The 20,615-nt window shown below is 43.6% G+C and overlaps 1 protein-coding gene across 1 annotated transcript in view; it reads left to right on the forward strand.

Moving 5' to 3' along the window:
* The first annotated feature begins 6,011 nt into the window (after nt 1–6,011).
* The window catches only part of LOC125727462 (uncharacterized), a 74,445-nt gene continuing 59,841 nt past the window's right edge, over nt 6,012–20,615 (forward strand). The window contains exons 1-7 of the mRNA XM_049004178.1: nt 6,012–6,093; nt 13,844–13,974; nt 15,527–15,588; nt 16,201–16,314; nt 16,737–16,850; nt 17,273–17,386; nt 17,809–17,922. Coding sequence (XP_048860135.1) covers nt 16,208–16,314; nt 16,737–16,850; nt 17,273–17,386; nt 17,809–17,922 — 449 coding nt within the window. The 5' untranslated portion in view covers nt 6,012–6,093; nt 13,844–13,974; nt 15,527–15,588; nt 16,201–16,207. The remainder of the gene's footprint in view (nt 6,094–13,843; nt 13,975–15,526; nt 15,589–16,200; nt 16,315–16,736; nt 16,851–17,272; nt 17,387–17,808; nt 17,923–20,615) is intronic.

Here is a 20,615-nt window from a genome sequence, read left to right on the forward strand (position 1 = left end):
GCTTCTCACACCGCTCCGAACCCACAGAATGAACAGGAGCGGCGTTATAATGATGCCCCCCATTCTCGGGCTCGGGCGGTGGTAGAGCGCACTGTAGGGCAGCTTAAAAGCCGTTGGCACTGCCTGGACAAGACCGGTGGGGTGCCGCTATACAGTCAGCAAAAAGTATGTCGCATTGTACATGCATGTAGCGTGCTGCATAATCTGGCACAAAATCGTGGCTTGCTGGTATCTTAAGAGCTCAGGCAAGATGAACCTGACCCTGAGCCACCAAATTTTCCACCAAATGTAACAGCATTACGACTTCAGTATCACATAGTGTATCATTTAGATGTTTTAATTCATTGGTAACATTTCTTACAGCATTGACTATTGCATTTTGTGATGCAGCACAGCTTCAGTCAGCACACGGCCGGACGGTCGCCCCCCGGTTTCTGAGGCACGGGAATGTGTGCAGCCAGCGCCCAAAGATGTGCTCGGCACAGCAGCACCATCGCCGCCTGTGTCGTCCTCGGCACTGGGGGCACCTTTTGTACTATTGTCTGTAAGAATAAACAAACAATAAAGAAAAGTAACATCGCATCTGCGCCCTACTTATTATTCATAAACATGCAAGTAATTCAAACAAGTATGCTACGAGAAAAACTTACCCGCGCTGACATCGGCGTCCCCCTCACCCGATAAAGTGAGAGACCGGGGAGTTCGCTCCCTCCGCCTGTGCTGTTAAGACTCTTACGGTGAGCGGCCACTCGTTTTGTCACGTCGACTTTAATGTCCGACCACTTCTTTTTAATTTCGGCCACCGTGCGAATAGATAAAAACACTTCTAACTGACTCCACCACGTTCTGCCGCTCCGTCAACTTTAGTGCTGATGCCACTAATTAAACCACCAAATAATATCACTTTTCTTTTCTCGATTTCTGTTAACATGACCTCCACTTCACACTCGCTGAAATAGTTTTTTTTCCACGTGGTTTATCCATTGTTGTTTAAGAAAAACAGAACAAAGCGGGTATTTATACAGATTTACATATGCAAATATACATAATTATGGGCAGGTCGAGGGGAGGTGACTGCGGCCTCGTTCATGTGCGTAAAATGTCACGCTAATTTGGATTTGTAAAGGGAATGTGCATAGATCTGTACTTACGCACAGTTTTGTGTATCTGGATTATTCTTACAAATGCACATTCCTATGTGCTTTCGTGTGAATTCTACGCTTGTCGTTATACATAAGGGCCCCAGGTTCTTAACACCACAAAAACAAAAGAGAAAATTGAGGATTTCAGAAGAAACAGATCTGAGCCTCAGCCCATATACATCAATGGGGACTGTGTGGAGAGGGTTCCTGGAAGACCAACACCACTGCACTGATCAAGAAGGCACAGCAGAGACTCCACTTCCCGAGGGTCCTGAAAAACAACGGCCTAACCAAGGAGCTGCTGACCTCGCTTTACAGATGCCCTGTGGAGAGTGTGCTCACACACTGCATGCCAGTGTGGTTTGCCAGCTGCACGGCTCAAGAAAAGGCAGCATTCCAGAGTGTCATCAACACAGCGCAGAAGATCATCGGACGCACTCTCCTCTCCTTGGAGGAGCTGTATAGATCCTGCTGCCACTGTAAAACCTGCAGCATCCTGAAGGATGTCATACCCAGCTCGTACAATCCTCGTGTGTGCCACGCCCCCCTGATTACCCACGTGTGCTTCCCTGATCGTATCCAGCTGTGTCTGATTATGTTTGCCCAGTCTTATGTATTTCAGTCCGTGTCTTGTGCTGGTTCCTGGTCCGTCATTGATGTCAGTCAATGTCTGATGTGGCCAGCTCTTTGTTTCCCCGATTCCTTTAATAAACCCCCGTTTTCCCGGACATTCGCCTGCCTTGCCTGCTTCCTGCCCATCTGCCTACCTGTGTGCATTACCCGCACTTACCGATCGTGACAAAGGACACATCCCACCCAGCACATCACCTGTTCCATCTGTTACCCTCAGGAAGGCAATACAGATCATCCATCCATCCATCCATTTTCCAAACCGCTTATCCTACTGGGTCGCAGGGGGTCCGGAGCCTATCCTGGAAGCAATGGGCACGAGGCAGGGAACAACCAAGGACGGTGGGCCAGCCCATCACAGGGCACACTCACACACCATTCACTCGCACATACACTCCTACGGGCAATTTAGCAAGTCCAATTAGCCTCAGCATGTTTTTGGACTGTGGGGGGAAACCGGAGTACCCGGAGGAAACCCCACGACGACATGGGGAGAACATGCAAACTCCACACACATGTGACCCAGGCGGAGACTCCAGTGACACCATGCCGCCCCCAGTACAGGTCAATAAAAGCCAAAACAAACAGACAAATATAAAATATACGCAAATATAAATGAACACCGAAACGCATATGCTCTCTTTCACAAACCTGTGCAATACCTTATTGAGTTAAATCTGTGCAATATTTCTACCAGGTTAAATCTGTGCAATATTTCTTAAACTCATAATGTGCAATAACCTGCTCTGTTATATATTATTTTTATACATAAGAAAATTATTTTATTTTATTGCTTTTAATATTATATTATTTTTGCACTGTAAGGGACTGCAGACAATTTTAGTTATACCTTTGTATAATGACAATACAGTTTCTGAAGATGTTACCTAGTTTTGTTAGACAACAAATGGTTACAATAGGTCAGGTAGTAACCAAGATTGACCACAAGGTGTCACCACACCAACATACAAAGCAGGAATTCATGTTTCAATTTTTTTCATGGTCACGTGTGTTTGGGGAACACTAATTTTATGTAATTGCATCACATTTCTGCGGGTGCGGGGTGCTGATGGGGCAAATAGCACTGTAATACTGGACAAGACAATACAATGTGGTGTGACAATAAATGATATGTGATGATGTGGTGAAGTAGTGCGAAATGGGAATTATGTGGGATGTGAAAATTGACAATTATACATTACAAAGTGAGGAACAAGGGCAATTAGCACATATACAAAACAGAACTGTGCAATATGGTGATTATGGGATGTTGAGGACTAGGCCACTGGTTATTCAGCCACTTCCTACGTAGTATTTGGCCAGAACATTTTTTCCATTTAGGTGAAGCAGCCCAGAATGTGAAGTCATGATGAACTTAGTGACATCGCCTGTTTCTCACATTTACGGTCTAAATTCCACATCTTCTGATCTTATTCTTTGTAAACTCTGGAGCTTACACAGCATACTTCCAGAACAGGCACTTCCTCTACGGCCCTGTTCTGTTAATAAATTACAGTATATTTTACTGTTACGTCCGTATATGTGGGTGTGTATGTCTCTCCATTTTCTCTTTAGGTCCTCTTTCGATTCCAGTGGATCCTGTTTTTCTCTCCAAAATACAGTTCTAAAACTGGACGAACTGGTTTTCATCACCTTCTTCCTGTTTCCCGCCTCTCAAACGCTAGGACTATACGCCCCGCAACCCCATCTACCAGCTTTCGCTTTTGCTGTCTTGTATTCATTTGCGATTATTGTTTCTCTTCCCGTGTATACAGTCTTATTTTGGCTATTGACTACCATTTTTGGATTACGATTTGGACTCTCGTACATGGTGGTGCAGTGGTTAGCACTGTTGCCTCACACCTCTGGGACCCGGGTTCGAATCTCCGCCTGGGTCACATGTGTGTGGAGTTTGCATGTTCTCCCCATGTCCTCGTGGGGTTTCCTCCGGGTACTCCGGTTTCCCCCCACAGTCTAAAAACATGCTGAGTCTAATTGGACTTGCTAAATTGCCCGTAGGAATGCATGTGAGAGTGCATGGTGTGTGAGTGTGCCCTGCGATGGGCTGGCCCCCCATCCTGGGTTGTTCCCAGCCTTGTGCCCATTGCTTCCGGGATAGGCTCTGGACCTCCTGCGACCCAGTAGGATAAGCGGTTTGGAAAATGGATGGATGGATGGATTTGGACTCTCTGTACTTTCTCTTTTGGATTACGATTTGGAATCGGTGGACCTGTGATTCTTTTCTGGAATTGTTATGACATTATACACACAATTACAGCTATCGTTTCAGCCATGCTACTGTATCGTGGGTATATTTAAAATTAAGACCGTACCAGAAATTATGCCCAGACACCAGATGCATGTCTATGGTGCCCAGCGCTTCTTTGAAGACTGTAAAATGTATGTTTGCAAGGGAATTTCACACGACTGTCATTACAAAAATATACAATGATCAGTAAAAATCCGAGCTGGGTGTTTATATCACTAGAGCAGGATCCACACCTGTTTTTGCAGCCAAAGGCACAGTGTGAAGGGTTGCTTCGACTTTTCCAGTATGGCTGTCAAATTCTTGCGCTTTAGTCACATGACAACAAGTCTAGTAAATATACGTCATTGGTCCTTACTGTTCTGTCAGACGGTTGAATTCCGCTTTGTGTCCTAATAGCATGAATGTTTCTGGTATGTATAAGCACAGAAAGTGTTTTGAGGGTATGTGGTGTGAATATAATCCTTTGGGCTGCCTTAGTTTTCTGTGAAACCAGTACATTTTTTTCTGTGACTTGCAGAAGCCTCTGTGTTCATTCTTGTGTATCACTGGGTTATTTTCAGATTTTTATATTTTATTCTTGTTCTCAAACATGGTTATCCATCATATGTCCGGCTTAAGGGGTAGTCTCTTAATCCATCCATCTTCTGAAGTCTTATCCAGTACAAAGCTCTGTCAGTACATAGAGTCTATTCCTATGGGGCAGTGTGTGGATCAGTTTTGAATGCTGTGTCCATGATCAGAGGGTCGTCGGTCTAAATCCTGTGGTTGGAAGAGTAATTTCAGCATTGAGCCCTTGAGCATGGCCATTAATCAATGACGGGCTTCTTCCTTGCTTTATGGGACTTCAGTTCTGCTTCTAGGAGCCTGATATGAACTGTCTGAGTGGTGCACTTCACACCTTCACTTAATGTTAATGTTTTTTTCTTGCTTCTAATCAAATTAATCGATTTTATTGATGAATTCAAATTTCAGGTTTGTTTTAATTAGCTTTAAGACCAAGGCAAGGAATTCATGAATGAGGTAAACATTTTGAACAAGCTTTTATTTTTTGCCCTTCACCCACTGCTTTATGTACATTTTGTCTAAAACAATGTTGAAAATGTTACTGTCAATCGTTTGTCGTTGACCAATTTTTTAAAATGCTGAACATGAAGCATGCTGTGTCTAATGCATACCATCCCCAGACCAACGATCAGGTAACTCATACTACGTTTATGTACTCAGGTCTCTCATTACTACTTACTCACTTACTGCTTACTCACAAATAAATGTATTTGTACAGGATGAACGGATCAATCAAAACATAAAGTGTGCTCTGAGTAAGTACATGAATGAATGTCGTACTGACTGGTGCCTCCACCTACCTGCTGCGGTCTATGGCATTAACACTTCCAAGCAGTGTAAGTCTGTGCCTTAATAAAACTGCATTTATAATGTCAGCCACTAAGAATACGAAGGATTCACTTTAAACCCTCATGTGATGCAGGCAGCAGCATGCATTTGTTATCAGCTACGACTAACTACACAATTTTGTTTTTAACTGCGAACTTCTTATCATTAGAACGATGCGGCTTGTAAACTTGAAGTAATTGTGTCAGACAGGTGCCAGACCTTTAAGTGCCTTATATGTAAGTGGGAGAACTTTGAAGTCAGACCTGAACCTGACAGGAAACCAGTGCAGGGAACTATATTGCTTTGTTTACACATTTGTTAAAGTTAATCTATACATTCATTTTCTGTATTGTAAGGATGGCTGGAGTGTACGTAAAATCTCATTTTTACTGTGCAATAAACTATATATAAATAAAATATTCTATGTATAGTGATGTATTTTTGTAGAAACTACACGTTACTCAAAACAGGTTACGTATATATAAGTTGTAAGTACAAACAATTTTTAAACAAATTGAAATAAACCAAATCATAAAATCGACAAGGTAGTGAGAAGACTCACCGTCACGCGTCAAAATGAAAGTGAAACTTTATTGCCGTCATTAACCAAACTTAAAACGCAGGAACAACTGAAGCGTCGTATTCGACAAATACGAAACGGTACGTTTAACTTTAAATTATGTCCTCTGTATTCTGTTTTAAATTCTGGAGCGAAGCGTGTTGAGACATAGGACCGATTATTCGATGCCTGCTGGATTTTTTTTACATTCTTCCACGTTGGCCTTGTTTTTATAATCCATGGAGAAAGAAAAATCTGTGTTTTCTAAAAGAATGTTTAGCTTTTACGTTTGACCCGAATGCTACAGATAGAAAGGACTGAAAATACTGGGTCAGCGTTGTGTAATAAATCATGGGGTAGAGCTACCTTGTTTTCCGGGAGGCCGTTCCGGGGTGGCGGTGGTATGTCTGCTGGAGCTGATTTTTCTGATGTTTTGACACCATTTCGTGCGTTTGTGCTGCTGGTGTTTTTTTTTTGTTTTGTTTTTTGAATGTTTATTTGAAAAGTGCCCTTTCAGTGCGTGACTGCATTTAGCAGAATTCCTAAAAACTAAAGCAGAAGATAAAAATCAGTGAAGATTTGACACAGAGATGCAAGAGCTAAACTCTGGCCTCTGGTCGAGAAAGCCAGACTGCAGAAGAATTTGGCAGGTTTTACAAGATCTGTGGCCTTTATTGACGGTAAACATGTCATGGTATAGATGTTTAGGATATGTTTAGTTAATTCTCTTAGGATTTTATATCCCTAAAGATGCCTTTACTGCCTGTCTTTTCTAATTCTAATGGAGAGGAGAGTTTTCTCTTTATAAGCTGGTTGTTCTCTCACTACTCAGAAGGTCCAAAGATACGAATGAGATATATATATAAAAAACACATCTAATTTATATAGGCGTTTGCACCTCTCCTGGAGCCGACACCTTATCGTGGTGGAGGGGTTTGCGTGTTACCCCACGTAATGATCCCAGGAGCTATGTTGTCTGGGGCTTTATGCCCCTGGTAGGGTCACCCAAGGCAAACAGGTCCTGGGTGAGGAACCAGACGAAGTGCGGCTCAAAAGACCCCTTATGATGAAGAAAATTTTGGAACCACGGTTTCCCTTGCACGGACGCGGGTCACCGGGGCCCCCCCCTGGAGCCAGGCCTGGGGGTGGGGCTCGATGGCGAGAACCTGGTGGCCAGGCCTACACCCATGGGGCCTGGTCGGGCGCAGCCCGAACAAGGCACGTGGGTCCCCCCTCCAATGGGCTCACCACCCATAGGAGGGGCCATAGGGGTCGGGTGCGAGGTGATCTGGGCGGCGGCCAAAGGCGGGGACCTTGGCGGTTCGATCCTCGGCTGCAGAAGCTAGCTCTAGGGACATGGAATGTCACCTCTCTGATGGGGAAAGAGTCTGAGCTGGTGCGCGAAGTTATGAAGTTCCGGCTAGATATAGTCGGACTCACCTCGACGCACGGCTTGGGCTCTGGAACCAGTCTCCTTGAGGGGGGTTGGACCCTTTTCCACTCTGGAGTTGCCCGCGGGGAGAGGCGCCGAGCGGGCGTGGGCATACTTATTGCCCCCAGGCTGGGCGCCTGTACATTGGGGTTTACCGCAGTGGACGAGAGGGTAGCCTCCCTCCGCCTTCGGGTGGGGGGACGGGTCCTGACTGTTGTTTGCGCTTATGCGCCAAACAGCAGTTCGGAATACCCACCCTTTTTGGAGTCCTTGGAAGGGGTGTTGGAGAGCGCTCCTCCTGGGGACTCCCTTGTTCTACTGGGGGACTTCAATGCTCACGTGGGCAGCGACAGTGAGACCTGGAGGGGCGTGATTGGGAGGAACGGCCCCCCCGATCTGAACCCGAGCGGTGTTTTGTTATTGGACTTCTGTGCTCGTCACGGACTGTCCATAATGAACACCATGTTCAAGCATAAGGGTGTCCATATGTGCACTTGGCACCAGGACACCCTAGACCGCAGTTCGATGATCGACTTTGTAGTCGTGTCATTGGACTTGCGGCCGCATGTTTTGGACACTCGGGTGAAGAGAGGGGCGGAGCTGTCATCCGATCACTACCTGGTGGTGGGTTGGCTCCGCTGGTGGGGGAGGAAGCCGGCCAGGCCTGGCAGGCCCAAGCGTATAGTGAGGGTCTGCTGGGAACGTCTGGCGGCACTGAGTCCGAATGGGCCATGTTCCGTGCCTCCATTGTGGAGGCGGCTGACCGGAGCTGCGGCCGTAAGGTGGTCGGTGCCTGTCGCGGCGGCAATCCCCGAACCCGCTGGTGGACACCGGTGGTAAGGGATGCCGTCAAGCTGAAGAAGGAGTCTTATCGGGCCTTTCTGGCCTGTGGGACTCCAGACACAGCTGACGGCTACCGGCAGGCCAAGTAGGATGCGGCTTTGGCGGTCGCTGAGGCAAAAACTCAAGGAGTTTTTTTGGAAGGAGTTCGGTGAGGCCATGGAGAACGACTTCCGGACGGCTTCGAGGAGATTCTGGTCCACCATCCGGCGGCTCCGGGCGGGAAAACGGTGCAGCATCAACACTATTTATGGGGGGGATGGTGCGCTGCTGACCTCAGCTCGGGACGTTTTGGGTCGGTGGAGGGAGTACTTCGAAGACCTCCTCAATCCCACCAACACGCCTTCCGATATGGAAGCAGAGTGTGGGGACTTGGGGGTGGACTCGCCTATCTCGGGGGTGGAGGTCGCTGAGGTGGTCAAAAAGCTCCTCGGTGGCCGGGCCCCAGGGGTGGACGAGATTCGCCCAGAGTTCCTCAAGGCTCTGGATGCTGCGGGGCTGTCCTGGTTGACACGCATCTGCAGCATCGCGTGGACATCGGGGGCAGTGCCTCTGGATTGGCAGACTGGGGTGGTGGTCCCCCTCTTTAAGAAGGGGGACCGGAGGGTGTGCTCCAACTACAGGGGGATCACACTCCTCAGCCTCCCTGGCAAGGTCTATTCGGGGGTCCTGGAAAGGAGGGTCCGCCGGATTGTCGAACCTCGGATTCAGGAGGAGCAGTGTGGTTTTCGCCCATGGCCGTGGCTCAGTGGACCAGCTCTATACTCTCAGCAGGGTTCTGGAGGGTTCATGGGAGTTTTCCCGACCAGTCTACATGTGTTTTGTGGACTTGGAGAAGGCATTCGACCGTGTCCCTCGGGGGGTCCTGTGGGGAGTGCTCCGGGAGTATGGGGTACCGGGCTCCCTTTTAAGGGCGGTTCGGTCCCTGTATGACTGGTGCCAGAGTTTGGTCCGCATGGGCGGCAATAAGTCGGACTCGTTTCCGGTGAGGGTTGGACTCCGTCAGGGCTGCCCTTTGTCTCCGATTCTGTTCATAGTTTTTATGGACAGAATTTCTAGGCGCAGCCAGGGCGTGGAGGGCGTCCGGTTCGGTGACCTCAGGATTAGGTCTCTGCTTTTTGCGGATGATGTGGTTCTGTTGGCCTCATCGAACCGTGACCTTCAGCTCTCACTGGAGCAGTTCGCAGCCGAGTGCGAAGCGGCTGGGATGAGAATCAGCACCTCCAAATCCGAGACCATGGTTCTCAGCCGGAAAAGGGTAGAATGCTCTCTCCGGGTTGGGGATGGGGTCCTCCCCCAAGTGGAGGAGTTTAAGTATCTCGGGATCTTGTTCACGAGTGGGGGAACGATGGAGCGGGAGATCGACAGGCGGATCGGTGCGGCGTCAGCAGTCATGCGGGCGCTGCATCGGTCTGTCATGGTGAAGAGAGAGCTGAGCCAAAAGGCGAAGCTCTCGATTTACCAGTCGATCTACGTTCCTACCCTCACCTATGGTCATGAGCTTTGGGTAGTGACCTAAAGAACGAGATCGCGGGTACAAGCGGCCGAAATGAGTTTCCTCCGCAGGGTGGCTGGGCTCTCCCTTAGAGATAGGGTGAGGAGCTCAGTCATTCGGGAGGGACTCAGAGTAGAGCCGCTGCTCCTCCGCATCGAGAGGAGCCAGATGAGGTGGCTCGGGCATCTGATCAGGATGCCTCCGGGACGCCTCCCTGGGGAGGTATTCTGGGCATGTCCCACTGGGAGGAGACCCCGGGGAAGACCCAGGACACGCTGGAGAGACTATGTCTCTCGGCTGGCCTGGGAACGCCTCGGGATCCCCCCAGAGGAGCTAGACGAAGTGGCCGGGGAGAGGGAAGTCTGGGTCTCCCTGCTGAGGCTGCTGCCCCCGCGACCCGACCCCGGATTAAGCGGGAGATGATGGATGGATGGATGGATGGATGGATGGATGGATGGATAGGCGTTTGCAGCTGGCCAAATTCACCCCTCTCCTCAGGCGATGCGCTCTTCATTCTCCAAGTCATGTCCGGGTGAGGCTGATTGCGGTTTCAGTTGCAAAGCACTTTGGTCAACGCGTCCCTAACCAGATGAGTAAGGTCCAGCTGCAAACGCCTGTAGAATGGATCTCCACCTGAAATACATCACCTCCACAGGAAACACGTGATCTCAACTCTGTGTTACAGCGAGTAAACCCAAACCCTAACCTGAGCTCCACTTTATGTCCTTAAAGATCACGTGTTTCCTGTGGAGGTGACATATTTCGGGTGAAGCCCCACTCTACAGGTGTCTGCAGCTAGACCCTCTTGAACGAGATAGGCATCCCTTCCCCCAGAGAACGACAAGATAGGTGTTCTAGCTCTTTCTATGAGAACACAACATATTGGGCAATGCTTTCCCTTTCCCTCAGGGAGAGACAAGAGAAGCATCCCTTTCCCTGGAGAAAGACAAGACAGGTACCCTAACTCTCTTTATGAGAAACAAGATATTTGTGGAAAAATAAGTTATGTAAGTGATTAATGAAAAAAATTGCACAGTTAAAATGTGTCAACAATGACCACTGAACACTAAATTTTTATTCTAAAAAAACACCTGTCTTAGCACTAGATTTCCAAACTTATTGGGAACGGGAGTCTTCCATTTCTAAGATTGTTTTGTTGTGTTTTCACTGTTTTTCTCATAATGTATGAGGGATATGGGATACTACTAAAACGAAAGTTTTTTATATATATATCTATTTTGTATCTCTGAAAAGAGAATTATTTGTTAGAGGAAACACACAGGCAAAATTGAAATTCTGGCATAATCAGTGGGGTAATTTCATGTTAATTAGGCATGGCTCTCTTTTTTTCTGGGGGTGTTGCAGTTTTGTTTAGCAATAATTTCAAATGTAAAATACTTGACATTCATTTTTCTAATCTAGGCACATTTTGCATAGCAGGCACGCATTTTTACACCAAAGTACGCCGGTACGATTTGTTGCTCTAAAGTACGCAAAAAGCAGCTGGTCACGCTGACGCTTCTTGCTGGTGCTGTTTCAGTCTGCAGCAGGAGGGCGGGGCTGCATACACAGCTCAGGGCGCCTCGAGACAGTAAAAGGAAGAGAATAGCGATAGTAAAGGATTGGAGGTGAGGAGAAATACGCACATTATTGGCCGAACGTCCTGTCAATCGTCAGTTGCTGCCCCTCCAACTAAAGTCACTGCTTGCGCACTCCAGTCACATCCACCAAGCGAGTGTGAGTCTGCGGGAGTGCCACCATTGGGGTACTCAAAAAAATTTCCCAAGATTGGCAGGTCTGGAAGAGTACATTATGCCCAAGAATGGTTATGGAATGTATAAAAAAACTTGTAGATGTTTGTCTTTACGATATCGCTTCTGGAGGGCGGCATGGTGGTGCAGTGGTTAGCACTGTCGCCTCACACCTCTGGGACCCGGGTTCGAGTCTCCACCTTGGTCACATGTGTGCGGAGTTTGCATGTTCTCCCCATGTGGTTGTGGATTTTCCCCCTACAGTCCAAACACATGCTGAGGGTTATCCAGTAGGATAAGCAGTTTGGAAAATGGATGGATGGATATCTCTTCAGATGTCAAATATCTGAAAAAAAAAGAGAGAACGTTCTGTTATAGCGGTACCTTTCAGTGATTTATAACCATGTTTGTGATGGTTTTTAACAGTCACAGATTTATGCATAAAATTACGGTACTTCATTAATAACATAAATTAAGTAACTCCCATTTAAGTGTTAATGTAGAACCTGTGCTCTGCTTTGAGTACAAGCTAGCAGAGAACCTTGATAGAGAATGTGTAAAGTTCAAGTTTTATGAAAGTGTTTATTTTATAAATACTTCATTTACCTGATTCCTTTAAATAAATCCCCGTTTTCCCCGACTTCGCCTACTTGCCCGCCTGTGCGCGATCACCCGCTTCACTGGCGAAATCGTGACAATACCAATATAATTTTTTTATAACGTCTGATATTTCAACTTTGCGTATTCTATAATGTTGGGTGCACTTTAAGTTGCAGCATATTTCGTTCTTTTGTGTCACATATCATGCTTATGCCACATTAGGGTAATTATGATATACACATATAAACAATGATAGCACATATAAATAATTTGTCTTTTAGCACTAACTATTACAACTCTCAGTCATTTCTTGTTAGTGCAGATGTAAGTAATACATTAATGATTACCTATCTGGTGATAGCTCCGACAGATAATCTAGTGTGGTTAATAATTGTTCAGCTCTCCATCATTAGGCCACATTAGGAAAACTGTGCAACTTCTTTTAATAGTCTGTGTTTGAAAAAGAGAGAAAAGCGACATACATATCTGTCAAATTATATGCAATGGAAGGTGCATCCATATCCAACGGATGAATGCAAGATCATAACAGCCGGTTCATCTACACAAAGTACATGTTTGTAATTGTGCCATGTGGTGATGATCACATAACAGCAAGAACACTTTTCCTGAATGGGTTGAAGAAAAATCTTTATTTGAATCAAATTTAACTCGAAGTCCTGGAGAAATCATGAGAAGTCATGAAAATTTATTTGACTGAAAACTGTATGAACCCTGTAGAGTGTATCCTATCACATTATGCATTTCCACGAGAATTTTGAGTATTTTGCTGTCACTAAGTGGCATTGTCCTAAAATTGAAGAGATGTCTGAAAATTTGATCATTTCAGTTTGTCATCAATAAAATGCAATGCATGCAAAACTTTTTGGATTATCGAGCTAATGGGGTCATGTGTCTGAAACTGCCCTTATCTTTTGGTATTACTATGTGGCACTGCAACAGTTTTGGTGCCGTCTGTCTTTGATCAGTCCTATTCCAGCGCCCTGGCAGTGTGCGTGCCGAGTTCGATAAACATCTGTCAAAGACCTTGAGTTATCACATTAATGATAAGGCATGTACAATGATAGTGGTCTTAACGATTACTGTCTCCCTCTGGCCTTGGTGTAATTTATTGGCGAACCAGAATGCTGTTAAACCGCTGGTTATGACTGACTGTAACCAACACTAGCTGTAATCGGCTCATAGCCACAATTAGGATGCGTAAACATCCACTTGTGAATTTAGGTTCTGCCTGTGTCGAAATGTTTTCTTTCATTTTATTGTGTGTTTCAAAATGAAAATGATGTAACTGAATGGCACAAAACAAATATATGTGCTGTTCGAACCCTAGTAGTAAGATCAGGTAAAAAAAAATTATCCCAGGGCAAAATATTGATTTATGAAATTAACTTAAATAGGTCTGTACAGTTTGACCACATGCCTGGCAGGTGTTATCAGTCAGAAGTTTCAGATACACGCAATTAGCTTGAGCTTGTTTGGGGGTAAGTATGTGTACGTGCAATTGCCAAAGAGAAATAAAATCTTTTACTTTTTCTGTGTACGTTATTCTGTTCATCCTGTACAATTTCTCTTAAAATGGTTGAAGACCTCAGCGTCCCATGGGTATGATGATATAAAAATTTTATTTTTGCCAACAGCACACTGGGCTTTTGCTTCAGATGGAAACAACAGGGAAATTCACACGTGTCAGTCATTTGTTCATTTTCCATACACAGGGTTGCAAGAGTCTGGAGCTGATGAGAGACAGAGGAGTGGGGAAGCAAACCCTGGTCTCCAGAGGTGGGAGATGACCTTGCTAACTGCAGTGCCACTCAAGCTGGCATACGGTGAAAACAAAATGATTAAGGTAAGATGACATGCTGTGCTGTGTGTAGAAGAGTCTGGGAAATTGAGCATTAATGTATGGTAATTTAGTAGGTAGGTGATGTAATCCATGTTTTCAAGTTAATGTTGATGTCCCACAAATAATGATAATCTTTTAATACTAAAACATTCAAATTTTCAGCAAGGATGGAAAGTAATTTAGGAGATTACATTGTAAATGTCCTTTTGTCTATGGGGCGCCATTTGTAAAGATAGCAAACATTTTTGTACTTGCCACTTTTTCAACATTTAGTGCAATTTTCTGACATTTAGCTAGAAGTCAATGGTGTTGTGGATCATCAGGTTTTTTTGCTGTGTAAATTATGTTCAAAATTGTTCATCATATGTAAATATAAATGGCTTGTCTATATATAAAACTTAAATGTAAATGTAAATATAAATGTTAAATATAAATGTTAAATGTAAATGTAAATATAAATGTTAAATATAAAACTTAAATATAAATATAAATATAAATATTAAATATAAAACTTAAATGTAAATGTAAATATAAATGTTAAATGTAAATGTAAATATAAATGTTAAATATAAAACTTAAATATAAATATAAATATAAATGTTAAATATAAATGTTAAATGTAGACTCTAAATGTTGAGAACGTATGCAAATTAGCCACGCCCATTTGCGTAAAATGGGCGGTACCGACGAGAGCGCAGGTTAGGGCTGATGCGGGACAATATGGCGAATTCCGCTCACTTAGAGGCCATAGAATGTGCAGTTTTGGCAGTTGTTCGCGCTGCGTTACATGGTATTGCTACACAGCCGGGAGCAACATCATGTACACCTTCCACTGTGACATCGGGAAGCTATGAATGTATTTTCGCCATATTGTCCCGCATCAGCCCTAACCTGCGCTCTCGTCGGTACCGCCCATTTTACTCAAATGGGCGTGGCTAATTTGCATACGTTATCAACATTTAGAGTCTACATTTAACATTTATATTTAACATTTATATTTAGATTTATATTTAAGTTTTATATTTAACATTTATATTTACATTTAACATTTATATTTAACATTTAACATTTATATTTATATTTAAGTTTTATATTTAACATTTACATTTAACATTTATATTTAACATTTATATTTAACATTTACATTTACATTTACATTTAAGTTTTATATTTAACATTTATATTTATATTTACATTTAACATTTATATTTAACATTTACATTTAATATTTATATATAGACAAGCCATTTATATTTACATATGATGAACAATTTTGAACATAATTTACACAGCAAAAAAACCTGATGATCCACAACACCATTGACTTCTAGCTAAATGTCAGAAAATTGCACTAAATATTGAAAAAGTGGCAAGTACAAAAATGTTTGCTATCTTTACAAACGGCGCCCCATATTTGTCAGTATTCTTAGGTTTAACATTGCATTATTTAAAATCAAAGAAAAGGAAGCAGCAGGTGTAACAGATGTTGACTGTCATCCCTCAGTGTGAACTGTTCCTTCTTTTTTGATGTATATACTTCTACAAATGCTTACAGGTGTCAGTAAACAACACAACCTCAGCTTACTAACCAGGCCTACAGGAAGCCGAGGTGTAAAGGTATGGTCCATGGCCCACAATGCCTCTGTAATCACACTGCAAGGGGAAAAATAACCAGCTTTTATAGTGAAACTGTATCGACAGATTTGCCTCAAATCAAGCTGCTGGTTCAGATTTCAGAAAATGCTCCACTATGACGGTTTTAAAATGGAGTGAATGTGATGCTGTATGTGACCATGTAAGGTAAATCGACTGGTGTATTTCACACCCCGATATTTCTACAATGAAATGTCCTTGCATGTCTGTTGACCATGGAAAATGCCTCGGGTTAGACTTGAACATTGTCTGGTCAAAATACTTCGCAATGACATTAGCAGAAATGACATTGGTGTGAAATGTCAAACATTATTGGGAAGTTGAGGGAATTACAGGGTGAATGAGTTATATCAGGACGTTTTGAGGTTTTAGTTATGTTTATGTTATGTAACTCAGACCTAAATAATAGGGAGATGCAGGCAGAGGTTTACCGTAAACCTCCAGCTTGAACTGCTTCTGCTTGTCTGATGCATATAATTCTGCAAATGCTTAAGGATGGTTCAGGACCTCAGACATGAAGTCACTGGTGGTACTGAGTTGTATGGCCTGCAGGATCTCAGTCTGTCCTGTACACAGGCGTACAATGGAGAGAATTGAACCACGCCCTCTCAGCTGTCTGTCCATGAAGAGTGATCGCTCTATGGATCTACCAATGAAATTCAAAGATGGCAACATCCCTCCTGACATCGGGTAAGGCTGCTAATCTTTATGTCCTAAATGCTATAGAATAATTTGCAAGAAATTACTCTTATTAATTTAGAGTAAGAAATTTGGACTTGACAGATGGTGCAGTGTGTCTCAAGTCTAGTTAAGCTGCTGGTTCAGATTTCAGAAAAAGTTGTACTGTGACTGTTTTAAAATGGCATTAGTGTGACACTCTACAGCATGTGCAGGATTATTAAGCAAGTGCTTTTCCACAATTCCTCTGTAATAACAGTATAAGGGGAAAATAACTAGCTTTTACACTGAAACAGTAAGAACAATGGAGTGTTCAGTTTAGAGCAGTAGGCGTCCATGCTGTTCATCCTGGAGATGTTCAGGACCTCAGACATGAAGTCACTGGTGGTACTGAGTTGTATTGCCTGCAGGATCTCAGTCTGTCCTGTACACAGGCGTACAATGGAGAGGATTGAACCACGCCCTCCCAGCTGTCTGTCCATGAAGAGTGATCGCTCTATGGATCTACCAATGAAATTCAAAGATGGCAACTTCACTCCTGACATCAGGTAAGGCTGCTAATCTTTATGTCCTAAATGCTATAGAATAATTTGCAAGAAATTACTCTTATTAATTTAGAGTAAGAAATTTGGACTTGACAGATGGTGCAGTGTGTCTCAAGTCTAGTTAAGCTGCTGGTTCAGATTTCAGAAAAAGTTGTACTGTGACTGTTTTAAAATGACATTAGTGTGACACTCTACAGCATGTGCAGGATTATTAAGCAAGTGCTTTTCCACAATTCCTCTGTAATAACAGTATAAGGGGAAAATAACTAGCTTTTACACTGAAACAGTAAGAACAATGGAGTGTTCAGTTTAGAGCAGTAGGCGTCCATGCTGTTCATCCTGGAGATGTTCAGGACCTCAGACATGAAGTCACTGGTGGTACTGAGTTGTATTGCCTGCAGGATCTCAGTCTGTCCTGTACACAGGCGTACAATGGAGAGGATTGAACCACGCCCTCTCAGCTGTCTGTCCATGAAGAGTGATCGCTCTATGGATCTACCAATGAAATTCAAAGATGGCAACATCCCTCCTGACATCGGGTAAGGCTGCTAATCTTTATGTCCTAAATGCTATAGAATAATTTGCAAGAAATTACTCTTATTAATTTAGAGTAAGAAATTTGGACTTGACAGATGGTGCAGTGTGTCTCAAGTCTAGTTAAGCTGCTGGTTCAGATTTCAGAAAAAGTTGTACTGTGACTGTTTTAAAATGACATTAGTGTGACACTCTACAGCATGTGCAGGATTATTAAGCAAGTGCTTTTCCACAATTCCTCTGTAATAACAGTATAAGGGGAAAATAACTAGCTTTTACACTGAAACAGTAAGAACAATGGAGCGTTCGGTTTAGAGCAGTAGGCGTCCATGCTGTTCATCCTGGAGATGTTCAGGACCTCAGACATGAAGTCACTGGTGGTACTGAGCTGTATGGCCTGCAGGATCTCAGTCTGTCCTGTACACAGGCGTAAAATGGAGAGGATTGAACCACGCCCTCCCAGCTGTCTGTCCATGAAGAGTGATCGCTCTATGGATCTACCAATGAAATTCAAAGATGGCAACTTCACTCCTGACATCAGGTAAGGCTGCTAATCTTTATGTCCTAAATGCTATAGAATAATTTGCAAGAAATTATTCTTATTAATTTACAGTAAGAAATTTGGACTTGTGACGTGGTACATTGTGTCTCAAGTCTAGTTAAGCTGCTGGTTCATATTTCAGAAAAAGTTGTACTGTGACTGTTTTAAAATGGAGTGTAAAAATTATCTACACCCAGCTGTCTCTGAGTCTGCAGTAGAGTTGAAAGGTCAAAGGCTATTACTTTTCCAGATAGTAATGCTGAACATCAGGCTGACATTAACCACTAAATTAGGGTGTCTAATTCTGTGGCTGTGCGATACGATGATATATATCGTATCCCAGGTCACAGGGGTTGCAGTTTAAACAGGAATGCCCAGACCTCCCTCTCCACAGCTACCTCTTCTAGGTCCTCTGGGGAAATACTAGGGTGTTCCCAGGCCAGCCAAGAGATATAATCTCTCCAGAATGCCCTGAGTCTGCCCTGTTGCCCCTCCCAGTTGGACATGCCCAAAACACCTCCCCAGGGAGCCGTCCAGGAGGCATTGTACATAGATTCCTAAACCGCCTCAGCTGGCACCTTTCGATGTGGAGGAGTAGTGGCTCTACCTTGAGCTCCTCCTGAATGTCCAAGCTCCTCACTCTTTCTCTGAGGCTGAGCCCAGACACCCTGTGGAAGAAGCTTTCTAGAGATTTTACGTGGGAAGTTAAGCTGGGAAATATTCAAACAGGCATATGTAAACTTTTGTGAATAAATACTGTGAAAATATCAAGTAAATGACCAGATGAATGACTAGATGAATCCTAATGAATGAAATGCTTCATTGTGTTATTTATAGGGCATAACAGGTGTTTTGTGTATAATAAATGAGCTGAGCTGAGCTGAGCTGGACCGTATCAGAGAGCTGTGGGTCTGGTGTTACAAGCTGTCAGAAATGGTACAGAAAGTGAACTGAATGAATAATACGACATAGAATATGACTTATAAACAGTGTATTTTGATGCAGATGCTTATTTTGGTGTTTTCTTTCACATGTAATTACTCACAAGCACTTGGTTACACAATGATATCACTATTAGTGCTGTTGTGATTCTGATGGTATGTGTGTGATTTCTGTGTATCAAAGGGTTCGTGAGTTTTTGTTTTTAAATTTAATCAATGCAGTGAGCAGCGATTGGGTCCCAAAGGTTAAACTGGCAATGAAATGTTAGCTAACTTACATCTAGCGTACCTGATTTACTGGCTAGCTAGCTACTGTATAAACACATTTTGGTTTAGCATTTGCTCACTAAACCTTAATACTACAGAGCAGATATATTTAACCCGGTTATGTGATCAGAACTTGCTTGACTGGATGTAGTCCTGGGCTCAAATTCAGTAGTGTGTCTTCAACAGTCCTGCAATAGCATGCAGTATTCCAGAAATTATCTGTGCATGTGATGGAGGAATGTACAGTGCAGGGTAGAAATTCAAGTAAAATTTGCATGAAATCTTGTTGTTTTAACCAATATTATGCTGCTGGATGTGTTTTTTTTTCAACTGCATTTAAGTTGTCTGCTATAGGCTGACCTGCAATTTTACAAATTTCCAGTTTATTCCCATTAATTCCCATGGAAAGTTTCTAACTTTGAAAATTCCTAGAATTTTGCAACTCTACTTGTGAGCAAAACCCCGGGATACTTAAACTACTCTGCTTGAGACAGTAATCCATCCAGGACAGGCGATCCACCCTTTTCCAGTTGAGAACTTTGGCCTCAGACTTGGAGGTGCTGATCCTCATCCAGCCGCTTCACACTCAACTACAGATTACCCTAGTACATGCTGCCGGTCACAGTCCAATGAAGCCAACAGGACCACATCATCTGAAAAAGAACAAAAACACGATCCTGTGGTCACTGAACCGGACACCCTCCACCCCTTGGCTATGCCTAGAAATTCTGTTCAAAGATGTTATGAAGGGAAATGGTGACAAAGGGCAACCCTGGGAGAGACAAACACCCACCGGAAGCTAGTCTAACTTAATGTTGGCAATGCAAACCAACATTCCACTCCAGTTATACAGGAACCTGACGTCCTATAACAATACTCCCGGTACCGTACAATCCTGAAGCAGCCCTCACAGGACCAACTTTGTAAACTAGCTCCGCCCCCAAGCCTGGCTTCTGGGCAGGGCCCTGGTCTCCCCAGTCTGGGTGGAGTCACATGATCTGTTATGTTGATCTTCATTGGGGGTCTATGTGAATCACACATTGTCTGGCCACTCACCTATGACCAGTTTCACTAAATTGTGTATGGATGTGTTTTATCCAAGGAACATGCTTTCATTTTAATAAGAAATTAAAATTCTATAACTAATATTTTAATTAGCTTTAATTATGGGGAGTATGAGATTCAATTTCTACCCTCCAATTCTTTCAAGTTGTTTATGTGCAGTATCTGTATTTGAATTACTTAAATCAACACATCAAAGACTTCCATTAAGTTAAACTGCTGATCTAATATGAACCCAGGTTTATCATGGTAAAAACACATTCATTTACACACAACTGTTAACAGGATTTACCAGGAGGTCTGTGACTAAACAGCAAACACACAGTTCAGTAATCTGCCTTCTGATAAATAACTTTATGTTGCTATAATTGTTAATGTGTGACAATTCTGTACAATACCCATATGTATAATCTTGCTTTTCAC

Source organism: Brienomyrus brachyistius, unplaced genomic scaffold, assembly GCF_023856365.1.
Source record: "Brienomyrus brachyistius isolate T26 unplaced genomic scaffold, BBRACH_0.4 scaffold98, whole genome shotgun sequence".
Taxonomy (NCBI): domain Eukaryota; kingdom Metazoa; phylum Chordata; class Actinopteri; order Osteoglossiformes; family Mormyridae; genus Brienomyrus; species Brienomyrus brachyistius.